This window comes from Lytechinus variegatus, chromosome 9 (assembly GCF_018143015.1).
Source record: "Lytechinus variegatus isolate NC3 chromosome 9, Lvar_3.0, whole genome shotgun sequence".
Classification (NCBI taxonomy): domain Eukaryota; kingdom Metazoa; phylum Echinodermata; class Echinoidea; order Temnopleuroida; family Toxopneustidae; genus Lytechinus; species Lytechinus variegatus.
The window spans coordinates 6,710,762-6,737,784 of record NC_054748.1 but is presented as its reverse complement, the minus strand read 5'-3'; the positions used below and the strand labels follow the sequence as shown (position 1 = coordinate 6,737,784).

The window sequence follows — 27,023 nt, the reverse complement described above, 5'->3', positions numbered from 1 at the left end:
GTAAATTGATTTGTCAAAAAAGGGAAGATTCTACATCTATTTTGTAAATAAGATCTGTAATCAAGTATGAAAATAATAAAATATTAATTTGTTAAATAATCATATAATTTGAGAGATATTTATCAATTCAAGTGTTTTTTTAATAAAAAAAGCAGTCAAATACAGCATATGTCAATAGAAATAGGCTTTTATGTTCCCTGTAAAATAATGAACTCGTCCAATTTCGTTGATCATCGCAATTAAATGTGCAATGCTATGCGCATGCTGCACCTGTAATCTGTATACATGAAAGGTCAAGACAAGACTGAGGTCGGGCAGGTAGGTAAAGTAATTTATTGTTTGAGGTTTATTGTTCACATGTTTCTATTATTGATTGACTTTATCTTTGGCAGGTTGAATACTTAACGGATTTCAGACAAAGGAGAGGTGTGTGAGTGTGTATTGTCTCCGACCGCGACAGGTCTCTCGAATCTACTCGCTTTCGAAGTTTCTTCGTTTCGGTGCGGCTGGGCCTGGGTTCGAGTCGGGGTCGCGAGCAGGGCAGGGCAGAGTCGAGTCGGGGAACTGTAGACAGTGTTTAGAAAGCTGGTGTGGTGGTAAGATTTGAGGGCGGGGCCTGGATGTTGGTGGTGGGTACTGCCTGCTGTCTGGCCTCTGGAGTCTAGCTGGGCATGCTGGGTATGGTTACCTCAACTTCAGCGATGTTCGTGTAGGCTCCACTTCACTAAAATATAAAAGTACCGCTACATGCGCTAGAGTAGATCTACATGAAGTTCCACCTACCCGAACATCGAGCCCCCAAAAAGGCAAAAAACTTGCCCTGATACTGATAGTACTCCCGAGGGCCGAGTGACAAAGCCAAAGGTGGGATTTTATGGGGGGAAAATATAAAATTCATGCAAAAAATTTGCAACATGCCGATGTTTAAAAACAAAACTAGTAATATTCTTACTTTACACAAAGTTTCACGTCTTTTCCATGCTTATATCAATCCCAACGTCATTAGCATGATTAGATCCAACATGGAGTTCCTCACACGTATAAATAATTTGCTGCTGATTTCAAAACATTGCATGCTCATGCGCTAGGGTCTGACTCTGAGCTTGGACCCTTGGCCTTGTGTATTAAAAAGTAAGATTTTTTACAATTTTTTTTTTTACAAATATAATTCATTGAGAAAAATCATCTCACTATGTCTCTGTTTCATAAAACTTACAGAAATATGGTTATTGGCTGAATGTAATTTCAGGTAACTTTTTTTTCAATCGTTTTGTTGAAACCAGGTTGCAATATACACTTGTTTCAATGTTTTTTTTTTCATCTGCAAGAGCAGTGCGCATTTCAGCGCATGCAGCTTGAGTGCCACAATGAGTGCGCGTTTCGCGACTGGGACTCCTTTTTTTCAATGGTGGCAAGCCTGCTATCTGAATTGCAGTGTGCATTTTATTATGAAATTATTTTTTGGGAAAAATACATTGTTTTTTATCACAGAATACAGTTTTTTATTCCCAGAGATTGGCAGGTCTGTACCAAATCTATAGAGTGGATGAGATGATGATGGGAGCACTTGTTCACTGCTACCACCCTGCCTGTGGGGAAATCTACAGGTAGGACTATGGTATGCCAATGTTGTACAGAACACACACTTTAAAAAATCATTAAAATATCACTTTTGTGACCAAAATTACTAATTTCCATACAGTTGCAATTTATTATTCATATTACTTGGGAATAATATTTGTATTCACCAGAGCCCCGTTAAAAAACTTGAATTTGGGGCATATTTTTTGGTACGCCCTCTATTGGTGGAAAGTAATATGGCAAGAAAATATTCATTTTTTATCTCTATTTTTAATTAAGAAAAAAATCATTTAAAGAATCAAATTTAAATAAAAGTCAAGTTGTTTATAATAGGTGTAATGGAGACTGTCAGTGTAAAAAAATCAAGCATTTGCCCCAAAGAAAAAGAAAAAATAAGCCAAACATTGCCACCCTTATTTTGCCACACATGGATATATAAGTGAGAACAAGGTTATATCATAACCTTGTTCATTGAATGAGTGGATGGGAGTATGAATTGATATGTCTAATAATATGAATAATATTTATTCATTTCACTTCCTGAGTCCCTGGCTTTGTATGTCTCTTTTCTTTTAAATTTGTCTTTTTATGATTATGGAATGCAATTCTCAATAATGCAAACAAATTATTGTTTTATCGAAACATATTAGGTTTACATCAAATATCAGAGCGGGAACAATTAATTAAAAAGTGAGAATAATAATCATAATAACAATACACTTTATTTATGATATAGCTCCTTTTCATTAGATACAAAGCACATTAAAGAATAACAGAAACTCAGATAGGGAGTATAAAACATAAGAATAACTACAAAATTATGAACATTATATGGAAACCGCACAGAAAAAAGATGTTTTTAGACATTTCTTAAATGAGGAAAGTATTAGGGAAGTCTTTAGTGAAGGCGGCAAGGAGTTCCATGTTTTAGGGGTAACGGTAGAAAAGGCCCTATCACCTATTTGTTTAGCAAGTTCATCAAATCTGACAATGTCAATGTGCCATGAACCATTCCATTCAAAATTCTTATTCCCATCTTGTTGACCCTGCCTTGGAACATACTGTTTGTATTACACTTGTGAGAGCAAATACAGATTCCTAAGTACACTTGCAGTGGGATGTTGGGATTGAAAGTGCACAACTTTTGCAAAAGCCATACATTCATACCTGTCCAATTAGCCAGAATACTTTTTTGAAAATATATCATCAGGGCCTCAAGTGACCTACATGCAATGTTAAGCATTAAACTGGATACAATTTTTTTTACATTCTGTCAAGAAAAATTTGCTTTCCTCAACCTTCCGTACATGTATTTACTCTACAAATATCTCTAGACCCTCACAATAATACCTGTCAATTAGACTTAGTACTTATTCAGTTCTCTGGTGTGTTCACACCTGCCTGGACCGGATAAATTTCCCATACTTATGACTATTAGGCAGCAACAATACATGCACTTGCAAATTTGATGCTTCTTATCTCTTATCCAAAGTCCTTGTAATATGCTTTCAAAATTTCTTCTAAAGTTTTTGTAATTTTAGAAAGAACCTAGTGATTTAATTGAATTCAGTTTAGGGGATATTGTATATTGTGTACCAAAGACTATTACTTTCACACTTGGTATTTTCTGGCTTGGGTAGATTTCCTGATCTTCAGAAAATACTTTTTTGTGATAGGTGTGTATGAACGCACGTATTGAGAGCTTAGAAATAACACCGTAATGAATTTTAGGTACTTTTCTTGCTGGGATATTGAGTACTCTGTTCTTTCCTTTCAACAAGTTAGCGAAATATTAAGCATTTTTTCAGGATAGTGCATGTCTGAAACCACACATACTGTACATGCACTTGTACATGTATGTACTTTGTATACAGTGTACATCAAAGTTTGTACTCATAAGTGTTTACTGGCAAGATTTTCAAGGTCACCTTCACGTCCAGACCTTGCATTCAAGGCAGCCTGTCCGATGAAAAAGTTGGTGAAACTTTCTTCTGAACAAAGTGAATTCTATATTTTTTAGGTGCATGACAGTACGACCAAATAAGTTCTTACATGTTTACCAGAACATTAGAAATCACTCTTACAACCACACACATAGTCAGTATTAGATTCTATTCATTGTCTGCCTAAAACCACATTAATTTACAATTTCATACAATAGTATTTTAAATATAAAAGAAACACTATACTTCTTGAGTGCATATGGTGCATCTGTAACGGTACGGTACCAGTAACATTTTAGGCGGTGGTATATTTGTATTTTTAGTTGTTTTTATTACTCAAGATCTTCATTAAATTCTTGAGTGTTGGGCGAATCCAAGATGTTACATTTATGAAGTGCAATCAAATTGTAATGAGATGTGATATTTACTGTGACATACATGATATTATTTTGGTCATAAAAGATATTCTTTTTCTTTATTGTATCAAAGCCTCTTCTCAGGCAAGGAACTGGCTGAACATTTCTGAATAATTTCTGTGGCATGGTCACTTTTTGTTGGGCACATTTTGTCATTACAGTGTAAATGGGTTCTGAAAATATTGGCACAAAAATTATTCTGGGGCAATGGGCGATATCAAGTCCAGTGTTGGTGTTTGATGCACAATTTGGATTGCGTTTTCTATCTCCAAAGTGATCCTGAGTTTGCACAAAGAATCCAGATCATAATATTGACAGCTCGATGCCTAGTGAGTGACTTTTGAGGACCATCTTCAGGTTATGTTTGGTGTTATACTCAGAATGTTAAATTGACTTAACACCAACACCAAAGGTCAACACTGAACTTGAAAACACCAACAGACTTTGAGGCCACTCAATAAGCCATCCAATGTCATGGCGTTGGTTGCATTGAATCAATTAAAAAAAACTATTAGAGGATTAAATTCTTTAAAAGTATTTTCACAAAACTATTAACAGATGAATTTTGTTGGAATAGAATATTCTAAATACCAAGTACAATGCACATGCATTTCAAATCTTTTCCAAAGCTTAAAGTGATTGGTTAACATTGGTTTGACTTTTAAAAAATCTGAGCTAGAAGGTCACACTTGTCACCTGTGTCTGTGATATGTTACAAAAATGAAGCCCAGAAAAAATTGCGTTCGAAAATAATTATTTAGTGCTTCAAAAATTGAAATATAAAGTGACCGCAAACACCATCTTAATTACATCCCATACACTTATGTGTACTATTTAGGTGTCTATTAGACGCCTGTTTACAAAATCGGGGTTTGCCTTGTAGTTTTAGCTTTTCATTCTCAATAATGATTGTTTTCAGGGTTTATTAGTTCTAATACATGCACTTGTACACATGTTTCATCTTGGTTTGAGAATTTTTTAAATCAGCTGCTCACAAAGTTAAACAATACCTTTAAGCCTTGTGATAGAGCCTTTAATACCCCCTCTTTTTGGTCGTTTTGCTCAAAAAGTATGTATGTAACTGTAACATATCTTTTAAAGGCTGGGCAGGTGAATTTTATGAGATCTGAATTTGAAGTCCAAGTCCAGTTTTTGTGAACCTTTAGGGTCATATTCTGAAATCGGGTTTAACTTAGACCATGGTCTAACTCTGTGCTAAAGTTATGGGAAACCAAACGTTTCAAAGTTTTCGTTTACAGTGAATGCTTCTTATGTTTATTGTGCTGTTTACTAAGTCTTTAATGGTGAAGACAACTGTCAAATTTATCGTTCCAAGGCAGTTAATAACGTTTTGGGGGGTCTTTAGCTGTTACACTGAACCTCTACTGTTACAGATGTATGTATTAACTGGCTTTCCACAGTTAAACCACAACCTAAAACCAGAGTTTGAATTAAACCTGGCTTCAGAATGCGAGCCTTACCATTTGAAGCTTCAGGCTGAACAAAATAAAATGCATCCTTTGTAAATTTATGAAACCCATCTTGAATGTGCCTTTGAATTGTCTTTGTACATGTTCCTACATGTAGGTATGTGGTAGTGCACTGAACTTTGATCACTCAAATTTGAACTGATTCAAGTACTTGATGTTCAATTGTTTAAAGACAATGCAAGATCATCATTTAATTATCAAAATTATGTACTAAACCCATTAAAACAAGATTTAAGAAGTGCTCTGTTTGTTTGTCCTATGTCTGTAAATTGTTCTTGTGTTACTCCAAAAAACCTTGTGTGAATGTTTTTGCCAAGTCCTTCTACTACATCTTTATTTTTTTGTTCTTGTTACAATCTATTTTCCTCTCCTCCGCATCTTTTATACCCCCTCTGACTATTTCCTTCCTTCCTTCAATTCTTTCTTTCTTTTTCTTCCCTTTTTCCCTCTCTTTCCTTCTCCCCTTCTCATTCCCCTTCCCTTTCTTCTGCTTTTCCGTCTGTTTCCATTTCTCTTTCTCCTCTTAGTCGTTTTCTTCCCTCTTTTTCCTCCTTCCTCCTCCTTCTTCTCCTCCTTTCTTCTCCTTCTTCCAGAAAGCCTTTGACAAGTTTTAATTACAGCCAGATAATTAAACAGCAGATCTCTGCATTGGCTTTATTTTATGTGGAAGCATACATTATTTGATTGAAGGACCATATTCATGTATCTGTGTATGATGTTTTCAGATTAGAAATTTAATCCATGATAAGGCCTTTGATTCAAGTTACATAACATACCAGCAGACATATCCTCTTTAGGTGGTTTCAGACCGCCTCGAAGTTCGCCAGTTCCAGGTATTCTCTGATCGGGAAATTTACCCCGATCAGAAAATACCAGGTATTTTGGTAATGTAAAAGCAAACTACGCGTAATTTCCCCGAAAGAAAATACCCGCTAAATAGTAGGTACTTGGCGAAATTACGAGAACTTTCGTGGGGATTTTTCCAAGGTCGCAGGTATTTTGGCGATGTGAAAGCAAATTACGGGAACTTTTAGCCCAGCGTGTCGTTGGGCGCGGCGGCGTGGGTGGCTGCTGGGCTAGTGATTTTGAATCTCGCGCCTTGCCTGCTTATCAGACCATACTGCGCATGCTCGTAACTTTGGGAACTTATCCCGAAGGATGTGTTTCGGGGCGGTGTGAATGCAGGAATAATTAACGGGTATTTTGTAGCCTTAAAAAGTTCTTGTAATTTAACGGGGATTCTTGTGATCGAGGCGGTTTGAAACCACCTTTTGTCTGCTCGATGCATACTGAATGTACATTGAAGTGATTATCGTTTGTGATGGTAACAAAGTACTGCATGTATACACCAATGTTTACAGATCATGTGCTTTTGGCCCCATCTACAAGTTCTTGAAGAACTTGGTTTATATATGATTAGTTGTGAGAGAATCCGGTGTATGGTTTATATTGATCATTAAATATTTTTTTAGGAAGGTAGTAGGAAGGTAGTGAGAAGGGTGTCTTGGACACCAAGTGCTGTCATAAAAATCCTCACGTTATACAGTACGTGATATTATTATCATCTTTATGTTTTCTTCATTGTCATCTTTATCCTCATGTAATACAGTACATATACATGATATATTCATTATCTTTTCATCTTTACATGTATGTTTTCTTTATTATCATCCTTATCCAGGTTTTAAAAGAATTCTCCACAGGGGTGCCTACACAACAAAACCAAGATGGATGCCATCATAGACAAGGTCAACGATACCTACAATTTCTACCTCTATACATTAACATTCAGTGGTAAGTAAAATTCTTTTTAGCCTGTGGGGGCATGGTGGTCTAGTGGTTATGACTCTCGTCTTTCAATCTGAGGGATGTGGGTTTGATTCCCAGCCATGGCACTCGATCTAGGTGAGGTGAATATGGGTACCCGGCAGAAAGATATTCCTTATATGGGGAGTGCTTTGTAGCCTCAGGCAAAAAGCGCTTAACAAATCCAGCTATTATTATTATCGTCGATACTATTATTACAATATATCTTTATCATTGATAGAAGTTTTATCCGTTCAGTATTTCAAATAACTGTATTCTATCATTTACCGATTAATATATTTTTTGGGGTGACCCAACTTAACAAGCATACTGCTTTCATGGGCATCCAATTTTCCTGATATACATGTGTATATAATGAACTGTTGAGTATTTTTTTTTAAGTATGTGTATGATACGTCACATGTATAATGTCTCATTTTTATACTTTGTAATGTTTGTTTGTGTATTCTTGCCTTTGTATATTTTTAATGGAAAATAAATGAATTCAATCAATCAATTATTACTATCAATGTTATTATTGATAATAATAATAATGATATTATTAAACAGGGTGTTTATTGCAGACATCATACATGTATGTTGCATAAATTTGCAGGGGAAAACAAAATTTCATCATTTTACAATGTATATGTTAAAGGAGAATGAAACCCTTGGAGCAAGAAAGCTCGTGCACAACAGGAATAAGACCAACAAAATGCAGAAATTATCTCTTCTAATACTTGATATTTGCTATTATTTAGATCCCGGGTAAAGGATTGCTTACCAGTACTTGTATTTATACAGTCCAATGATCGTTATCACTGCCTTATAACTCATCAAGATGGGGGCGAACATGATGGGAACCACTTACCATGGGTAAATACGGTTCCACAACATTTACCCCGGCGACAATTGCTCCAAATTAAAATCACGTTTAGTCAAATATAAAACCTAACCTCTGAAACTAAATGAACCGTTTTTCCTTTACATTATCCTGAAATACAAACTCTATTACAATCCTAACTCTAATCCTATGCCTTCTGAGATATCAAGGCCGGAGCGAATGTCGCAGGAGCAGATGTCGTGTCACCGTAAATACATGTAGAGGCAATTACAGAAAAAAACCTAATCAAATTCTTGTTTTCTGTTCTTTAGACCCTAGGGTAGAGGATTGGTTATTCATGGAGAGTCCTATCCCGACGATCGTCATCACTGCTTTGTACCTCGTCATGATCCGGGTGGGGCCGAAGATGACAAGAACAACTGACCATGGGTAGATAGAGGAAATTTACAGAAAAATACCTAATCTGAATCTTGTTTTCTGTTCTTCAGATCCTAGGGTAGAGGATTGGTTATTCATGGAGAGTCCTATCCCGACGATCGTCATCACTGCTCTGTACCTCGTCATGATCCGGGTGGGACCGAAGATGATGGAGAACCACAAGCCACTGGAACTCAAGAATTCTATGATCCTCTACAATTTTGCCTGCGTCCTCCTCTCTGGTTACATCGTCATAGAGGTAAGGAGTCGTCCGGTGGGGGGGGGGAGGAAGGGCACTCACATATATTGGTGGTACGGGATGTGCCAATTTGATGACCCCCCTTTTCAGACCTAATTTTCAGTTATGAGCCCTGGTTATAATAACTGCAAAGTTACCCAGTATCATTATTCCTTGTGAAACAGGTCCCAGAAATATTTTTTTTTAAATAGATATATTTTTATGTAATTCTTTATAAAATATTTACTTCTTGTTTGATATTGCTTTTTTATATTACTGGCATGATATATGGAGAGATTTTTGCTATTTCTTTTCAAATGATTTCACTGTTAACATATAAAGCATATAATGAATTGAAAAAGAAATAATTTAAATGATTTCATATGTTTATATTTTGCAGGGTATATATTGTGGGTACAAGGGAGGGTATAGCCTAAGCTGCCAGCAAGTGGTCCATAGCTATGATGAATATGAACATAGAGTAAGTGAATAATTGTTTCATCATTATCATGGGCCATACATTTTTTCTATCATAGTTGGTCCTGGATATGCTGCACTTATACTTTCAAAATAAATGAAGAATCTAAATAGAACACACAAGTTGCGGTACATATAACCAAACATAATTTGCAAGATTTCATAAGGAAAATTCGCTAATTTACATAATACTCCTCTTTATGTTGCCAATTTAGAGTTTAATGATTAGCTGTAGTGTAGTCGTTTTCCATAGATGCCTTCACAAATATGGCAAAAACATGTAGATAACACTTTTCCATTGACGTCTGTACATATATGGCAAATACATGTTGATAATGATTTAGTTTTCCATAGACGTCTGTACAAATATGGCGTACAGATATGTATTGTCTATGAAGTACAGTAGTATGGTTCAGAAGCCAGAAAGGTCACACACCTGACTTTGTATTGCGATTGCATTGATGGTATCTGGTAATTAATTAGCCAATTCATAAATTGGAAGCATGCATAATCCAATGAAAGTCATATTTTTTTGTCTATTATTATAATTGTCTATTATGCTTTTCACATTGCATTTCCTTAACCCATACTATCCTTAACCCCATACTATCCTTAATCCCATACTATCCTTAACCCCATACTATCCTTAACCCCATACTATCCTTAACCCCGTACTATCCTTAACCCCGGACTATCCTTAACCCCATACTATCCTTAACCCCATACTATCCTTAACCCCATACTATCCTTAACCCCATACTATCCTTAACCCCGGACTATCCTTAACCCCATACTATCCTTAATCCCATACTATCCTTAACCCCATACTATTCTTAACCCCGGACTATCCTTAACCCCATACTATCCTTAACCCCATGCTATCTTTTTTTAATTCACACTGTCTTTCTTAACCCCATACTATCTGCTTAGCCGGGGTTAACGCCTTCACCCCGGACTATCCCACAGCTCATGAGCATTGATGATTTTACCATATAGAGCATTATTAACGTGCAATTTCGACTTCTGTGATTGGCTATTGCTTAGCCCGGTTTCGTTTCACACTACTTCTCTTAGCACCGCAATTGTGCTAGCACCACAAGCACCACAATAAGCCGGCTAACCCTGCTTTTTTGCAGGGCCAGATAGTACCATACTATTTACCGTGCTAGCCCACTTTGCTAAAACGTAGTGTGAAAACGAAGTGGGCTAAGCTTAACCTCAGGAAATTGGTGGGGCTAAGTCCCCCCTTAGCCCCACCAATTTCCCGGGGTTAAGGAAAAAAAATACAGTGTGAAAAGCATATCAGTCAAGAGGAACCAATTACTTTGTGATCTTGAAAGTACAATCTGCATGAATTATGATCATCATCCACTATAAATTTTCATAGTGGGTGATTACAGAGGTGTTGTGGCTCAGTGGATAAGTCTCTGGACTTTAAACCACAAGGTCCGGAGTTCAAATCCCACCTCAGCACTTGCGAGGTGTTTTCTCTACATTTGCCTCTCTCCACCCAGGTGTAGCAAATTGGTACCTGGTAGGAAGGAATTCCTTGAATGCTCGAGCATCCGTTTTAATAGGTAGCTCCGTGCTAAAGCCGGGGTAATAGTATGCGGCACTCTGAAACATTTGTATTAAGCACTATAAAAATGTTGCATAATATTATTATTATTACAAAGTTTGTTCACTGTATATCCTGGATTTTATGCAACCAAATCACAAACAAGTTGGTCATTTTTTTTTTCTGCTTGATTCAAAACTTTAAGAATCCATATTTCTTAATTTTTATGGATTTGCAAAATTTTCACAAATATGGTTCTTTTTTTGTTTCTTATTTTCTAACCAACTTCACGATGAATAAAGTAATTTTGTTTAAATGAATTGTATTTAATTTGGTCAAATATACTTCATAATTATCATATCATGTTTACTTAAATAATTATATTTTATATAAATTAAATCATATTTTCTCCTGCACAGATCGCCAAAGCTCTCTGGTGGTTTTACTTCTCTAAATTCTTTGAGATGTTGGATACCACGTTCTTTATACTGAGAAAACGGAACAACCAAGTCACATTTCTTCATGTCTACCATCATGCCTCCATGTTTGTGTTGTGGTGGATAGGCATCAAATGGGTTGCCGGAGGACAAGGTAAGATGTGATGAAGGTGTGGTAGTGATTGCACCATTGGTGGTGGTGTTGATCGGAGTTGGTGATGGTAATGGTGTTTGGTTGTGGCGGATAGGCATCAAGTGGGTTGCCTGAGGACAGGGTAAGATCTGTTGTAGGTGTAGTAGTGGTTGCGGCATTGTGGTGGTGGTGTTGATCGGGAGTTGGTGGTGGTAGATGTGATGGTGGTCTTCTAGTATTTGTGTTGTGGTGGATAGGCATCAAATGAGTTGCCGGAGGACAGGGTAAGATGTGCTTAAGGTTTGGTAGTGGTTGCAGCGGTGTTGTTGATCGGGGTTGGTGAATGTGGGGTAATAGTGTTTGTGTTGTGGTGGATAGGCATCAAGTGGGTTGCTGAAGGACAGGGTGAGATGTGATGAAGGTGTGGTAGTGATTGCACCATTGGTGGTGGTGTTGATCAGGGTTGGTGGTGGTAGATGTAATGGTGGTGGTAATGCTGTTTGGCTGTGGTGGAAAGGCATCAAATGATTCGCCGGAGGACAGGGTAAGATGTGATGTAGGTGTGGTAGTGGTTGCAGCATTGATGGTGCCGTTGTTGATCGGGGTTGGTGGTGGTGGTGTAATAGTGTTTGTGCTCTGGTGGATAGTCATCACATTGGTTGCCAGGGGAAAGGGTAAGATACGTTGTAGGTGTAGTAGCGGTTGTGGCATTGGTGGTGGTGGATGTGTTTTGGTTTTGATGATTGCTGATGAGGTACATGTAGCGTTGCTGATGTTTATGGTGGTTCTGGTATAGGTGTTGGTGTTCATGATGGTTTAGGAGAAAATGGTGATGGTGTTTGTGGTTAAGGTATCAAAATTTTCTGGTGAACCGAGTAAGCTACATGTATGTTGTGCGTGTGGTAGTGGTTGGGGCAGTGGTGATGCTGGTGATGGTGGTATTGATGTTTATGGTAGTGGTGGATATGTAATAACTGAGTGGCTGGTGGGCAGGGTTACATATATGTTTAAAATGTATTTGTGGCAATAGTGGCGACAGTGGTGGTGGTGGTGATATGGTTGTTTTGGTGGTTGGTGGTGGTAGTGGTGGTACTGGTTCCCAGCAAAAGATGTATGTGATGGTTGTCAGTGGCGGACCGTGACCCGGAGGAGACAAAGCTTTGGAGGGACACAGCATTGTTCACAAACAATACAGTGCCCCTCCAATGCTTTGTCTCCTCCGGGTCACGGTCCGCCACTGATGGTTTGGATTATGTGTTAAAATGAGTGTCTGTTTGGTATACCTAATAATAATTGGCATTTATATACATGTAGCGCTTTATCAATCTACGACTGTTCAAAGCGCTTCACAATTATTATTACCCGGTCACTCAATTCATAGCATTTCAAGCAGCCTGTTAGGCGCACACTTGCTAAACCAACCACAATGACGGCTGTTTCCTACCGGTACCCAATTAGCACCTGGGTGAGAGTGGCAAAGTGTGGAATGACGCCTTGCCAAAGGGCGCTAGGCCATGGTGGGATTCGAACACACGACCCTCTGATTACAAGGCAAGAGTCAGAACCGCTACACCACAGCGCTTCCACTACAGATATTGTTATCATCTTAGTGTTAGCAATTGTATAATTCAGGCATGATATTCTTTCGACTTAAATCAGAAATCTCATTTTTTTAATAATTCTTTTTATCAGATTTTTTTTTTATTGTGAAATCCTTTGCCCGAGAACATTCTCCTGTCATGCAGACTCGCCTTGAAAAATCACTTACAATTTCTTTACTTTGCTACAGTTTGTAACCCTGACAAGGGCGTCTCAGACTTCGGCGGGGACTTAGCCACCCTTGGTTACTTTTCAGATGTTTTTTTCAGAGGGGAATATCTTGTTTGATAATTTGAAATTTAAATTTATCTGTAATTTTTGCGTTCAAAGACCTTTTTATGTCCCATTTCTCTCACCAGCCTTGTTTGGAGCCGTCCTGAACTCCTTCATTCATGTTGTGATGTATAGCTACTACTGCATCGCTGCCATGGGGCCCCAATTTCACAAATACCTCTGGTGGAAGAAGTACCTAACCATCTTGCAATTTGTAAGTCAGATCTTTACTTTTGGGGCTAGTTTCACATTTTAACTGAAATAAGGTTGAACTTCTTCCAGGCCACCCCATGGGAACATCTGTCAAAAAGTATTGTAAATGATTTGCTTTAAATTTCTACTCATGGCTCTGATTTTTAACTTGCGATATTGTCGAGGAAAGAAAATGAAGTTTTTTAGGCCTGTTGCAGAAAGAGTTGCATTAAAATGCAAGCCAAAAAATCGATCGCAAGTCCCAAATGTGCGCTGTTGATTGGTTGTAAATCAAGTTGTGCGGGTTTTATTTTAGAATGTGCAACTCATTCGGCAACGGGCCCCTGAGCCCTTGTTTAGATAGCATTTTCCTATTTTTCTTGATAAACTTTAATTGGCAATCCTATAGTAAATACTGTTTTCCGTTTTCTCCCTCTTGAACAAACTTTCAACCAGTTACATGGGCTGGGAGGTCTGCATTAGCTAAAAAAAAACCCTCTCAATTAATGATGTAACAGATTTTTATTCCAATTCCCGATCCGATTTCCCCTTTTTTCTACATTTTTCCGAACTCCGATTTTTGACCAGTGGGGAAAAAATCAGATCGGAAAAACCAAAACATAACAAGACAAAAAAAAACATGTGGCGACATGTTTGCCGTCAAAATGCGCTGGTGATTTGTTTTGATCTCAGACAAAAGCGGTGGAAGGAAAAGAAGATAAAGGGGAAGAAAATTATGATTTGTTTTTATCTCCGATATTAGCGGAAAGGCAGGTGGAGAAGAAGATTATGATTTGTTTTGATCTCCGACATAATCGGGGAAGAACAAAACGATGATGATAATTGGTGATAATTTGTTTTGATCTCCGACAAAAATGGAGGAAGAAAAACGATGAAAAGACGATATGTTTTGATCTTAAGCGGAGGCAAATAAGATTTAGTTGAACACGCTGACATGCGCGGTAATATTTACGACTATCTGACTATACGTCCTCTAAGAGTTTACGATTACCTCCGCTATCACTACGATGTTGTAGAGAAGGTGAATATCATGGTAAACAACTCTGGATAATAATGTGTCTTTTTCGGGAGGTCAAGCGACCTTTAAGAGTTTACGATTACCTCCGCCATCACTACGATGTTGTAGAGAAGGTGAATATCATGGTTAACCACTCTTGATAATAATGCGTCTTTTTCGGGAGGTCATGCGACCTTTAAGAGTTTACGATTACCTCCGCCATCACTACAATGTTGTAGAGAAGGTGAATATCATGGTAAACAACTCTGGATAATAATGCGTCTTTTCGGGAGGTCATGCGACCTCTAAGAGTTTACGATTACCTCCGCCATCACTACGATATTGTAGAGAAGGTGAATATCATCGTAAACAACTTTGGATAATAGTGCGTCTTTTTCGGTAAGTAATGCGGCCTCTAAAAGTTCACGACGGACTCCGCCATCACCACGATGTTGTAGAGAAGAGGCCTATCGTTGATCGGCGGTAGTGTCGCGCGCTGATTATGTCGGAGATCAAAACAACTCATTATCTTCTTCCTCCGTTTTTGTCGGAGATCAAAACAAATTCTGCCATCAGTGTAGCGTGCCGCATTTGTCCACGCGCCGGCCACATACAAATTTTAATGTATTTTTTTGTTTTTGAATATCTTCCGATCCGATATCCGAACCGATTCCGATTTTAGGAGCAAAACTTCCGAACCGAACTCCGATCCCGTAATTGCTCTAACTTACAACATCGCTCTCAATTTAATTCTTCCCTTCCAGGTCCAGTTTTGTCTTGGTATGGCTCATGCGATCAACTCCCTCTACGTGCAATGTCCCTTCCCCCTGTGGATGCAGTACGGCCTCATCGGCTACGCCACATCCATGTTCCTCCTCTTTTCAAACTTCTACCTCCACGCATACATCAAGGGCGAACGCCTCCCCAAGGCGCAGCTCAAGCTCGTCCGCGCATCGGAGCAGAACGGCACGAAAACGGACGTGCTGAAGAACGGCGCGGAGGGGGACGGTGTCCGGAATGGCCGCGGGAAAGGGAAGAGTATAGGAGAAAGTAAGAAGGTGAAATAAATCATGGGCTGGATGTTTTCAAAGTATGTTGTGAGTGATGTCCCTACACATTTTTTCAATACATGGAAAATATAAGATTTTTCTCCCATTGAGATACAGGATGATTATTGCTTTTATCGGGTGATTTCAAGATCAGCTTTCTGTGTTTGTGTTGTTTTTGAGGGCGTGAAGAAGCTTTTAAACCAAGATCCAACAAGGAGCTGGGTTCTGAAGTAAGTTCATACGAAAGATACCGAATCCCCAAACTTGAGTTTTTGATTGTATGTGTGTAGTTCCAAGTATTGAAAAATAAGAATGCATTCATTTTGGGGGAGATTACATTCATTTTCACGGTGAATGCATTCATTTTCATTGTGAATGCATTCATTTTTTTCAGAGAATGCATTCATTTTCATGGTGATTGCAATCCTCTCGAATGCATTCTTTTTAACAGAGAATGCATTCATTTTCACTGTGAATGCATTCATATTCATGGTGAATGCACACATATTCATGGAGGTTGCATTCATTTTTCACAGCGAGAGCATTCGTATTCACAGTGAATGCATTCATTTTCATGGAGGATGCATTCATTTTCGTGTAGGCATCACACTGTTCGCTACTATTCAATATGCTGTGGAAGAAGATTTAAGATGCTATTGTGGTTGCCATTGCATGAAGAAACATACATGTAGTCCCATATGCGGGTTATTTTGTGGTGTTCATGTGAACGGATGTCACCAGTTTGGCCCAAATTGTAAAATATTATTGAAAACTGTATTCAGCTTTGCTTTGCTATTGTAGTCTATATAGTCTCAGCTTTGCACAAACAAGTCTAAAATGTGGTGATGGTAAAAATGTTATCAAAGAATCAAATCAGGGAGGTGTTTTACAAAGATTTAAGTATGACTTAGAGTCGCACTTAAATGCTGATGTGTACATGATGTGAAACGCGCAATCTTATTGATCAATACGCAGGAGTTCGCGTCCTCTTGGCATGATCTGACCAATGCGGCCATGCGTTTTATACCGCAGGCAACTAGGCATTTAAGTGCGACTCTAATGGGGTGTTGCAAGAAACTTGCGATCAATCGCAGGTCTATTTTTGGTCCCTAAATCAATCATAGATCTTGCAGTTAATTGCAAATTAGTGACTGATTGCTCATCTGCTCCTTGAAACATGAAGTGTAATCCAATTTGCTACAGCAAACGTTGATCTATCAGTTATAAAATTGCAACAGAATATTTGCGATTGATTTATATATGTATATTTATATCAATCATGTTGGAATGATAATTTTAAAGAAATCAAATTTATTTGTGTATTACTTGCCAACCTACTGTGATAGTAGAATATCAGAAAGTTCAAAATTCTCTAAAATGTGTCAGTTTTAATTTAAATTAACTATGTTTACATATTAATAACCATGAATTCAATATCATATAATGATAGTTGCTGCTTTGGCACAGGTGACACCAAATACACAAAATAACAACAATAATGAATAGATGAGTATTTTGTGTATAAACTCTATAGTATTTGCATAGATTTAGCATGGCACTAGTTTACACATGTAGTATGATCTCATTTTGATCTTATGTAGAGGCAGATTTTTGTTGGCCCTTTTGTTTAATATAAAGTTGTCTTTTATACATTGGCAAGTTTCATTTCATTGCACGTATTCACAAACTGCTTCCATACTTTGTACTGTGTATGCTTCATACTAGTACTTGAATATTGTTTTGAAGTAAACAAATATTACATTTTAAAGGCTGAGTAATATTCGAAATATGCAAAGATTGTTTGCACTTTTTTTAAATTCTAGCAGTGAATTACATGAACAAATGAAGAAATAAAGTGCCGCTGATCTGAGCAAATGGTTTCTAAGAATTTGATGGTAATTGACGGCTGTTTGTAAAGTTTGTTCTGAATTTATACATTAACCAATATTTTTACTCTCATGGAATAGTTATATGAAGTTTTTGTTTTTTATTTAGGTGATGCAATACTGAAAACCAATAAAAAAATTCTGCAATGGATCAATAATCTGAATGAAAATGATTTTGAAGAGTTACTTTGTAATTTACCGGATAGTAGAACAATGAAATATGTATGTACAGGAACCTACAGAATTTACATACTATGTACATGTCATGTTCTAATAGTTTTAAATCAGGTTTCATACACGTAACTATGGATCTTTTTCCGTTATTCAAGAGAGGGGTAATTTTATCTTTAAGGCATAGTCACACCGCCCGAGCGTTGTTGGAGCGGTCGTCGAGCGGAGAGAAAAAAATCATCACCGCTCGCTACCGTTTACCATTTTCGATTTCGATTGTTTTTTGTTTTTTTTTGTTTTTGTTTTTTGTTTTTGATTTTTGTTTTTGACTTTTTCCCCAATTTTGGGAACGAAAATCGACCCTCTTTCCCTACCGCTCCACGACCGCTACAACAACGCTTGGGCGGTGTGACCAGGCCTTTAACTTGCTCGCTTGCACAAAGTTGGAGTTTTTGTTGCTGTTAATGTGATGTAGAGTGGCAGTGTACATGTAGTGACCCAGTTTGCATCCATTTTCCCTTGGCAATACAGTGTTAGATGTGAACTTCAAAACCTCTTAACCTCATTTGATGTGCAATGTTAGATGGATCAAAGGTCACATATTTAAAAAAAAAGATCCTTTTTATTAATGATATTGTTGCGGAGGTATAGAGTTTTTAAAGATACAGTGTACAGTACATGCATTGTAATTGTACAAAACAAAAGATGAACTTTATAGAGATCATCCACCTATCTCCACCACAGTAATCAAACATTGTACGGGATTTGCTGGTAACTGTTTCCATGGTGAGAAAGAAGTTATTTCTGATGTACTTATTTCATTTCATATCATTTATTGGTTTCTGCAACACTTTTTCATGAACACATGAACAATGAAAATACAATAATAATATACATATAACTGACGAGCGAAACATTGCATTTTCTATTGATACATGTATATATCGATTGTTAGAAGGTTGCAGGGGATACCACTATAAGGTAAGCTTGACTGCGTGGCAGTCAACTTATGTTGCGCCTCCCTCATAAAACGAGAGGTCAGAGACCTCTAAATTTTGTTATGAAGGGATACAAATAATTTGTTACATGATTTACCAACTTCCATGTCAGATCGCGAAGCCTTGCTTACCATTGTTGATCCATTCTTGGATGCGTCTGATTTGTAGTGTAGTGTAGCTATGTACTTCAGATGATTGAAGGTAGAAATGTGATGAATATAAATCATGTAGTTTCTCATGTCCATGAATATATGTTTGGGCATTCAGTTATTTTTTTATATGCACATTTTGGCACTGACCGTATTTTTTTCATTGCTTTTGTAGTTGGTTCAAGCAGAAGGCTTTGGATAAGTTTTGTTTATGTCTAGTGAATTTCATGTATGTTATAATCCCTCTTTAGACATGTGGGTGTATATACCAAGAAAAGATTGGTATTTCTAAAAGTTGCATTTAGAAAGTACTAAACCAGTATTTCCAAGCAAACACATTTTTTGGAATTATTAAAAAAAAAATGTTTTTACACCCTTTAGATTAAAAAAAAATGTTATGATAAGAAACAGATAAGAAACATTTTTTATTCAAACCTATAGATGTTTTGACAATTTTTTATTTTGAAAATGTTGTGTTTGCTTGTTTAAAAACAAAATAATTTTATATGGACATTCAAAGTTGTTTTTTATGTTAATGATTGCCAATGCCGCCATGGACACTAAATTAAAAAAAGAATGATTGGTTGTTAGTTTGAAGTTTTATGAGATTAGTCTGAAATATATTAGTTCCGATGTGATGGTAACTAACATACAAATTTTGACATTTTAACATTTTTTAAAAATAGATGTTATCATGTACAATAGTTATGTAGAACCTCAAACCGCCATTGAGAAGAGCATTTGAGTTTTCCCTTTTATCACATTAAATAGTAAATATTTTATGACAAATCTCCATTTGAATATGCATATGGAGTTTAGCTACCTAGAATATTGAATATTTGTGATAAAATTCACTAGGTTTTGAGCTTTGAAAAATGCAATATAGATCATTTTTTATACAAACTCACAATTTTGAAAGACAATCCAATTTGTGCTTAGCCATTAACACAGGGTCCCGTCTTACAAAGAGTTGCGATTGATCCAATCAACCACAACTAATGATAGCCAGCAATATCAACTTCTAAAATACATGTTTGTTCAAAATATTTTCTAGATATGATGTATATTCATTATGCATACACTTACTGTTTTCTTGACAATTCAGTATGCTTCTCTTTGTTTTCAAAACACATTGTGCAAATCCCTATTGAAAAAACATGACATAGATGGATTTCCATATACTTGAGGTTGATCATATCAGTCGTAACTCTTGTATGAATCGATGCAATCTTTTTATCATGTCCTTGTCACATCAACGAGAATGACTGTAGTCCAGGCCCCGTCTTAAGAAGAGTTACGATTGATCCGATCAATCACATCTATGGAAAGCCAGCAACATCAACTTCTAAAATACATGTTTTTTCAAAATATTTTCTAGATATGATCTATATTCATTATTCATACACTGTTTTCTTGACAATTCAGTATGCTTCTCTTTGTTTTCAAAGGACATTTTGCAAATATCCTGTAGAAAAAATTATGACGCTGATTGATTTCCATAGAGTTACGATTGATTGGATCAATCGTAACTCTTTGTAAGACTGGGCCCTGATTTGCAATCATCCAGCCTTTTTTGTGTATGGACATGTCTGCCTTTAATGCATGTTATGAGTGTGTCTTTTTACTGTATAAGTATTTTCATAGAGGCCTAATTGCACTTGTTAAAGGACAAGTCCACCCCAACAAAAACTTGATTTGAATAAAAAGAGAAAAATTCAACAAGCATAACACTGAAAATTTCATCAAAATCGGATGTAAAATAAGAAAGTTATGAATTTTAAAGTTTCGCTTCATTTCACAAAACAGTTGTATGCACATCTTGGTCGGTATGCAAATGAGGGAACTGATGACATCACTCACTATTTCTTTTGTATTTTATTATATGAAATATGAAATACAGTGTGTATTTTTATTTTCTCGTCATTGTCATGTGAAATGAAGTTTCATTCCTTCCTGAACACGTGGAATTCCATTATTTTAACATTTTGTGCTTCAGGCAAGGAGGTCCTAATCGTCAAATTCGTAAAAATTGAAATATTGTATAATTCAAACAATAAAAAACAAAACAAATAGTGAGTGACATCATCGACCGACTCATTTGGATGTAACTAGCTCGTTCATATAACTATTTTGTTGAAAATAAGCGTAACTTTGAAATGTCATAACTTTCTTATTTTACATCCGATTTTGATGAAATTTTCAGCATTGTGCTCGTCTGATTTTTCTCTATTGATTCAAATCAACATTTTTCTGAGGTGGACTTGACCTTTAAATTGTAAATGGAGATGGAGAGAGCTTTCCTAAAAGAAAAGAAGAGACTTCTTATTCTAACTTTTTTCTTTTACTTTTTTTTTCATTTGTTGATTCTTTATTTGCTGAAAAGCACAACTTTCTATTTAGCAGTCATGCAATGTATAATTGTATTAAAATTGTCAGTACTCTTTAGTGTATGTGATTATAGTGTGTTACAACATCAATTATAAACAACTCATTTCTAGATGCAATCAGATTCAATGAACTTGTGATTCATATTTAAACAAATCAATGATATAAACATCTCATTTGTAATCAATTGTATTTCATATGATATTTATTACATTACAAAGTGCATTTCATGTATATGTCAACGATAGTAACCTGTTTTAAGTGCCATTCAAGTGCACTTTTAATTCTGTATATACCGGTAGTATCTTGTAGAATGGTCTCTGAGAAAGAATTAAATTGAATGTAGTGTGATCAAATAATTGGATTCCCTATGTGTATTATTTCTTTGTCAAATTGAAATGCACTGTACATGGACAGAACGTTTTTGTTTCATATTTTGTACAGCAAAATTGTAAAATAGCCTTAAAAGCGGACAAACCTTACTTCGTTTTCGGAATAACAAACCTTATTTTATTTTTGGACTAACGTACCATGTTTCATTTTCAGTATTGCAAACCCTAGGTACATGGAATCTTCGCGATTACAAACCTGAGTATTTGAAGCTTTGGAATAACGAACATTGCTTAAAATAAACACGATTATAGAAATGAAAGAGGAAGGAGAATGAGATGGAGCAAGAGTGGAAGAAGGAAAAAAAAAGGAGGAAAAGTACAAGGAGAAACGGGGGAGGAGGAGGAGAGAGGAGGAAATGAAAGGGAATGAGGGAGGGCTAATGACTCTGGCCTGTATTCTGAAGTCGGTTTTAACTTTAAACTCAGGTTTAAAGTTATTTTTAAGTATGGACAGCCAATTGTTACATAAATCACTAACAGTAGAGATGTCACATTTCAGCTCATTTGGCTCTAAAATCATTTGTATTTGTCTATAGGAAGGGTAGATAGATAATTGCCTTCACCATCGATGAATCAGGACTGAGCACAGTAAATATAAGAAACATAAAAATTTTGATACATTTGGCTGTCCATACTTAAACCACAACTTCAAACCTGAGTTTAAGTTAAACCCGACTTCAGAATACGGGCCATTAAATCCAAGTTTTAGTTCTTGAATACAAAGAGAAGTAAGACAAGCTAGCAAAGGAGAAAAAGGAGAAGAAAAAGAAGAAGTGGAGAAGCTAGAAAAAAGGAGAGAGCAGGATAAATAAAGAGAACGAAGGAGGACTGACATTAAATCTAATTTCGATAGGAAATGGTTGGAAATAATCCTAAAGTGTCTTCATATGCCACAATGTTTACCTTTAGAACAACAAAGTTTGATTTTAAAGAAATTCAGGCTTTTAAAAAATTGTATATTCATTACCACATGCTTTTCCTGGCGGGTGTTTCATATAGCTGTTTGTAAGTGAAGAGTGACTTTACGAACGACTGGTGATCCTTTCTTTTGGAAATGGAATACATGTATTCATTGGCTATGGTTAATCGCGTAAGAAAGGTTGACCAGTTGTTATTAAAGTCGCTCTTAACTTGTGAACAGCTTTATGAAACGGCCCCCAGGTGTAGCGAATACAGGATGGTCATTAGTGACCACGTTATAAACGAATGGGCATTATTTCCATGAAATTTTCTTCATTTGCTCATTACTCAGTTATACTTTTTCCAGAGAAAATGTTTAGCAGATAACATTTATTTGTAGTGTTTATAATTCTGTGTAAGTTTTGTTCAATTCTGTGAACATTTTATTTTCCGTTGTTGAAAGTACATGTACATGTATTAAGATTTAAAAACATCTTGTTCCACAAAAAAATAAATGGGAGAATCTGCTTTGAACCCGATTATCTACATGAGCATCGCGTGAAATGTCCTAATGCACATGATAATGCTTGTTGCCACTGGCGGATCCAGGGGGGGCACTACCGGCCCATGCCCCCCACCCCCCCTCTTGACACCAAATCAAAAATTTTTATGTAAATATACCGTTCTTACACAAGTGTCCCCCCCTTTGAAAGTCAGAGCAAATATTTTTAATAAGAATATGGCGTTTGTACACAAGTGAGGACCTTTTTTTGTTGTCATCGGGAAAATGTCCCCCCTCCCCTTTTGCAAAATTCTGGATCCGCCCCTGCCTGTTGCCCATAAAGAGACATATAAATTGACAAAATAAAGAATAAATAGCCCAAGGGACTAAGAGCAAGAGAAAAAGGTCGTCTGAAAAATAACCAGATAATTAGTGAGATTTTGAAGCTTCCAAAAGCAGAATCACTACATGTCTGTAAAGTTTACATCATATAGTAATTGTTCCACAGTAAATGTTCAAGCTATATCCTCCAAAAGAATTACGAAATTGCGGTGAGGTGAAGCGATTCTTACGTCTTTCTGAGAAAAGGGTACTTGTTATTAAATGGATTGTATCACAACAGGATGGCGGTGTGCTAAAATGAAACTTAGATTTATTACACAATCTATTTTTAGTCTTTCCTTTGGTATGGATTCAAAGGGTGGCACGAAATACGAAAAGGAGACCGATAGAGAGAGAGTGAATGAAAATACGAAAAGGAGACCGATAGAGAGAGAGTGAATGAAAATACGAAAAGGAGACCGATAGAGAGTGAATGAAAATACGAAAAGGAGACCGATAGAGAGAGAGTGAATGAAAATACGAAAAGGAGACCGATAGAGAGAGAGTGAATGAAAATACGAAAAGGAGACCGATAGAGAGTGAATGAAAATACGAAAAGGAGACCGATAGAGAGTGAATGAAAATACGAAAAGGAGACCGATAGAGAGTGAATGAAAATACGAAAAGGAGACCGATAGAGAGTGAATGAAAATACGAAAAGGAGACCGATAGAGAGTGAATGAAAATACGAAAAGGAGACCGATAGAGAGTGAATGAAAATGCATTTCATGAAACGATTTCAAAGGAGATTTTAAAAATGGTGCCGTAATAGTAGATAATATGAAGATCTTGTTTGATATCAAAATGAAGAAGAAAATCCAAATTTTATGATGTAAATAAAGTGCTTTAAATAGTTTGGCTATATTGAAAAAAAATAACTGGGAGTCCTCATTTCCTCTCTCTTTGTCATATCTTTCAACCCCCCCCCCAAAAAAAGAAGAAACAGTTTATGTTGCCTTCACCCGATGGGTCCGAAAAAAAAAAACGGTCACTATTTTTCTTTGGCAGACCCAAAAAAATACATGCAAAGTTTTGTGGAGATAACGCAAGATTTGGGCAAACAATTTGATAAAAATTTGTAATCAATTGCTTAAAAAAACACTTTTGACATGTTTGACTGCATTTAAATGAGCCATCCCGTGCATGATTTTCTTTTCAAGCGCAGCGCATCACCATACATGTAGGTATTTTAGAAATAAATAAAAAGAAAAATGGACGACCGACCAACTTTCCGATTCTGGGCATATAAGGGCAACATAACTGTTTGCTTTTAGGTCTTCTACTGGTACTTCCTTGCACATGATATCATCACACGAGTTGGCTTCCTCATTGCAATCCATACACCACACACAAAAGGCAAACAACACGACGTGAAATCTTTGGTTATCACAATAATTATTTCTCTGAGTGTACAATTGGAATACAATAAATATAAAATCTTAAATTATGATCACAACTTATCTCCCCTATAAAATGCACTACAACAAACGTGTATTGTTCATACTTTCTTACCTCTTAAACAGGTGTGAATGTATATTTATAAGACGGTGAAGTGGGTCCACAAGATATAACTGGTTGCGCACATACGTGTCCGGTCATTTATTTGGTGGATTAATGCGTAGATTTACTAATGACCGGTGGTGACCTTTGTTTCACAAACAGTTCAGTGTGACTTTGTCAAAGTGGCTCAAAGTTTGAGCAACGCTTAAATTTCCACTTGCATGCAGTATTAAACTCATCACCGCATTGGCCAAATCATGCTTAAAGGTAAATGCCAGTTTAAGTAACGATATCAAAATGAGTTCATACAGAATCCAATGAAATGACCACCAAAGTCTTGTTTGTATAAACAAAACATATGTGCCAAAGGATTCTGGAAGAAATTGTGTAATTGCTGAGAAATCAGCAAATAAGCACAGGATTCAGGTCAAGCGTCGGGCCCAACATTCAGAGCAATAATGCGCTTACCTGTGTTGGTGATCTTCAGTGTGAACATTTTTCAGCGTAGATTTCAAGATTTCACAAAGTTCAGTTTATGTAACTGTTCCAGTTCTAGATCCTTGATGATATACTGACAATTAAGCCTTGTTTTACAGACTTTCTCATGAAATCAGCGTTCACTGCAACTACTGGTATTTCTCTCTGAAGAGGACGCACACTACTGCGTATTAATCGACAAGATTTCATATCATGTGCACGTCAGAATTTAAGCATGAGTCTAAGGGGTGTGTTGCAAGAAAATATTTGCAATTAATTGCATATTTCAGTAGCAAATTTACAAGTGATAGATTGATTTTAAATAAAGTAAATAAATTTATTTTTATTGATGCAAGAAGACAACTGATCATCTGTAAATTTGCAGTCAATTGCAAGACTTATGATTTATTTCAGGACCCGAACTTGACCTGCAATCAATTGCAAGTTTCTTGCATACCCTAAAACAATCCCACTGAAGTCTTTGTGACTGTAAATTGTAAAACTGTAAATTTGCTGTCAATTGCAAGACTTATTAATTTCAGGACCCGAACTTGACCTGCAATCAATTGCAAGTTTCTTGCAACACCCTAAAAGAATCACACTTAAGTCTTTGTGACCCCCCCCCCCCCCGGATTTTAAACAAAATTACATTAGACAAACTTGGCTAAACTCTCTAAATATACCACACTGATGTCCATTGAAATTAACTTCATCGAATCACCTCATTTGCATTGAATAACATATCAAAAGTACATATCTATAAAGAAATCAAAATTTCAATATTGCCATCTCTTTTTTTATTGAATCATGATTATAATACTCTTATGTGAAATAACGGCTTCGACAAGTTTACCAGTGTTTGCTGATTTATGACATAAAAACAGTCAACTCAACGCTTCTTCACGGAAAGGCCCACTGTATCGGCAAAGAAATGCTCTTATGCAATGTTTGGATGTGGACAGCAAAAACATTCCTTCCTGGATGTTAGGTGTGAAAAAAGACGCAAGGGGCTGTTTTGCACTGATGTGAAGAAATTCTCTTAAAAAAGTGCTATTAGTGGAATTTCAGGCATTTGATCAAAGCAGAAATATCTGACAAGATGCACAAATTGGTAGTAGTGCTAAATGCATCCTTTCGTTGATATGATGTGTGAAAATAGATGCCAAGGGTCTTTTTGCACTGAGGTGACAGAATTCTTTACAAAAGCAGAGCGGTTTACAGAAGTGCTCTTAGTAGCAACTATTCCGCGTTTCCAAACGGAAACGATCTTATACAATGCACCAATTTGTAGGGCTAAATGCATTCCTTTGTGGATATAATGTGTCAAAATTAGATGCTAAAAACCTTTTTGCACAGATATGATTAGAACATCAATTATCAACAGTTGCATGCCATTGTCCATAGTTATGTCATGGACGCTTGACTTCACTCGAACAATGTATTTTTTTTTCAATATGTAGGAATTGTGACTTAAACTAATACATTTTGCAGCAAGACTTTCAGTAAATTCTGGTTGTGCAGAGGAATTCCAGCGGTATACAAAAAATGCAGTTTCAATTGTTCTAGTAAACACCATAACAGCTGATTTTTTAAAACTGTTTTCAAGATAACAGAAGGTTGCAAAAAATTTCTTTATACACTTGTGTCTAAAATGTGTGAGCTTAATATTTTGATTTTAGTGTCAAGAGTGCATGCAGATAAAAATTCTTTTTTCATTCCCTCACTTTAATGCTGAAATAAGCTCATTTGAGGCAGTAATTCAACTCTGAATATGACAAAAGTAACATGACTATTGAATTCCAAATAAAAAG

At 36.5% G+C, this 27,023-nt stretch overlaps 1 protein-coding gene across 1 annotated transcript; it reads left to right on the top strand.

Moving 5' to 3' along the window:
* Positions 1-329: 329 nt before the first annotated feature.
* On the top strand, positions 330-15,763 carry LOC121421500 (elongation of very long chain fatty acids protein 4-like). Its single transcript, XM_041616232.1, has 7 exons — positions 330-596; positions 7,112-7,224; positions 8,569-8,756; positions 9,136-9,216; positions 11,190-11,361; positions 13,299-13,426; positions 15,187-15,763. The coding sequence occupies exons 2-7, from the start codon at positions 7,158-7,160 to the stop codon at positions 15,487-15,489; spliced, it is 939 nt and encodes a 312-aa protein (XP_041472166.1). The 5' UTR covers positions 330-596; positions 7,112-7,157; the 3' UTR covers positions 15,490-15,763.
* Positions 15,764-27,023: the final 11,260 nt, after the last annotated feature.

Bases quoted from the DNA above. Each gene is read 5' to 3' on its own strand.
- LOC121421500 (XM_041616232.1), top strand. From the start codon at position 7,158: ATGGATGCCATCATAGACAAGGTCAACGATACCTACAATTTCTACCTC. The intron at 8,757-9,135 runs GTAAGGAGTCGT...TATATTTTGCAG, and splicing joins CTGGTTACATCGTCATAGAG to GGTATATATTGTGGGTACAA. The intron at 9,217-11,189 runs GTAAGTGAATAA...TCTCCTGCACAG, and splicing joins ATGATGAATATGAACATAGA to ATCGCCAAAGCTCTCTGGTG.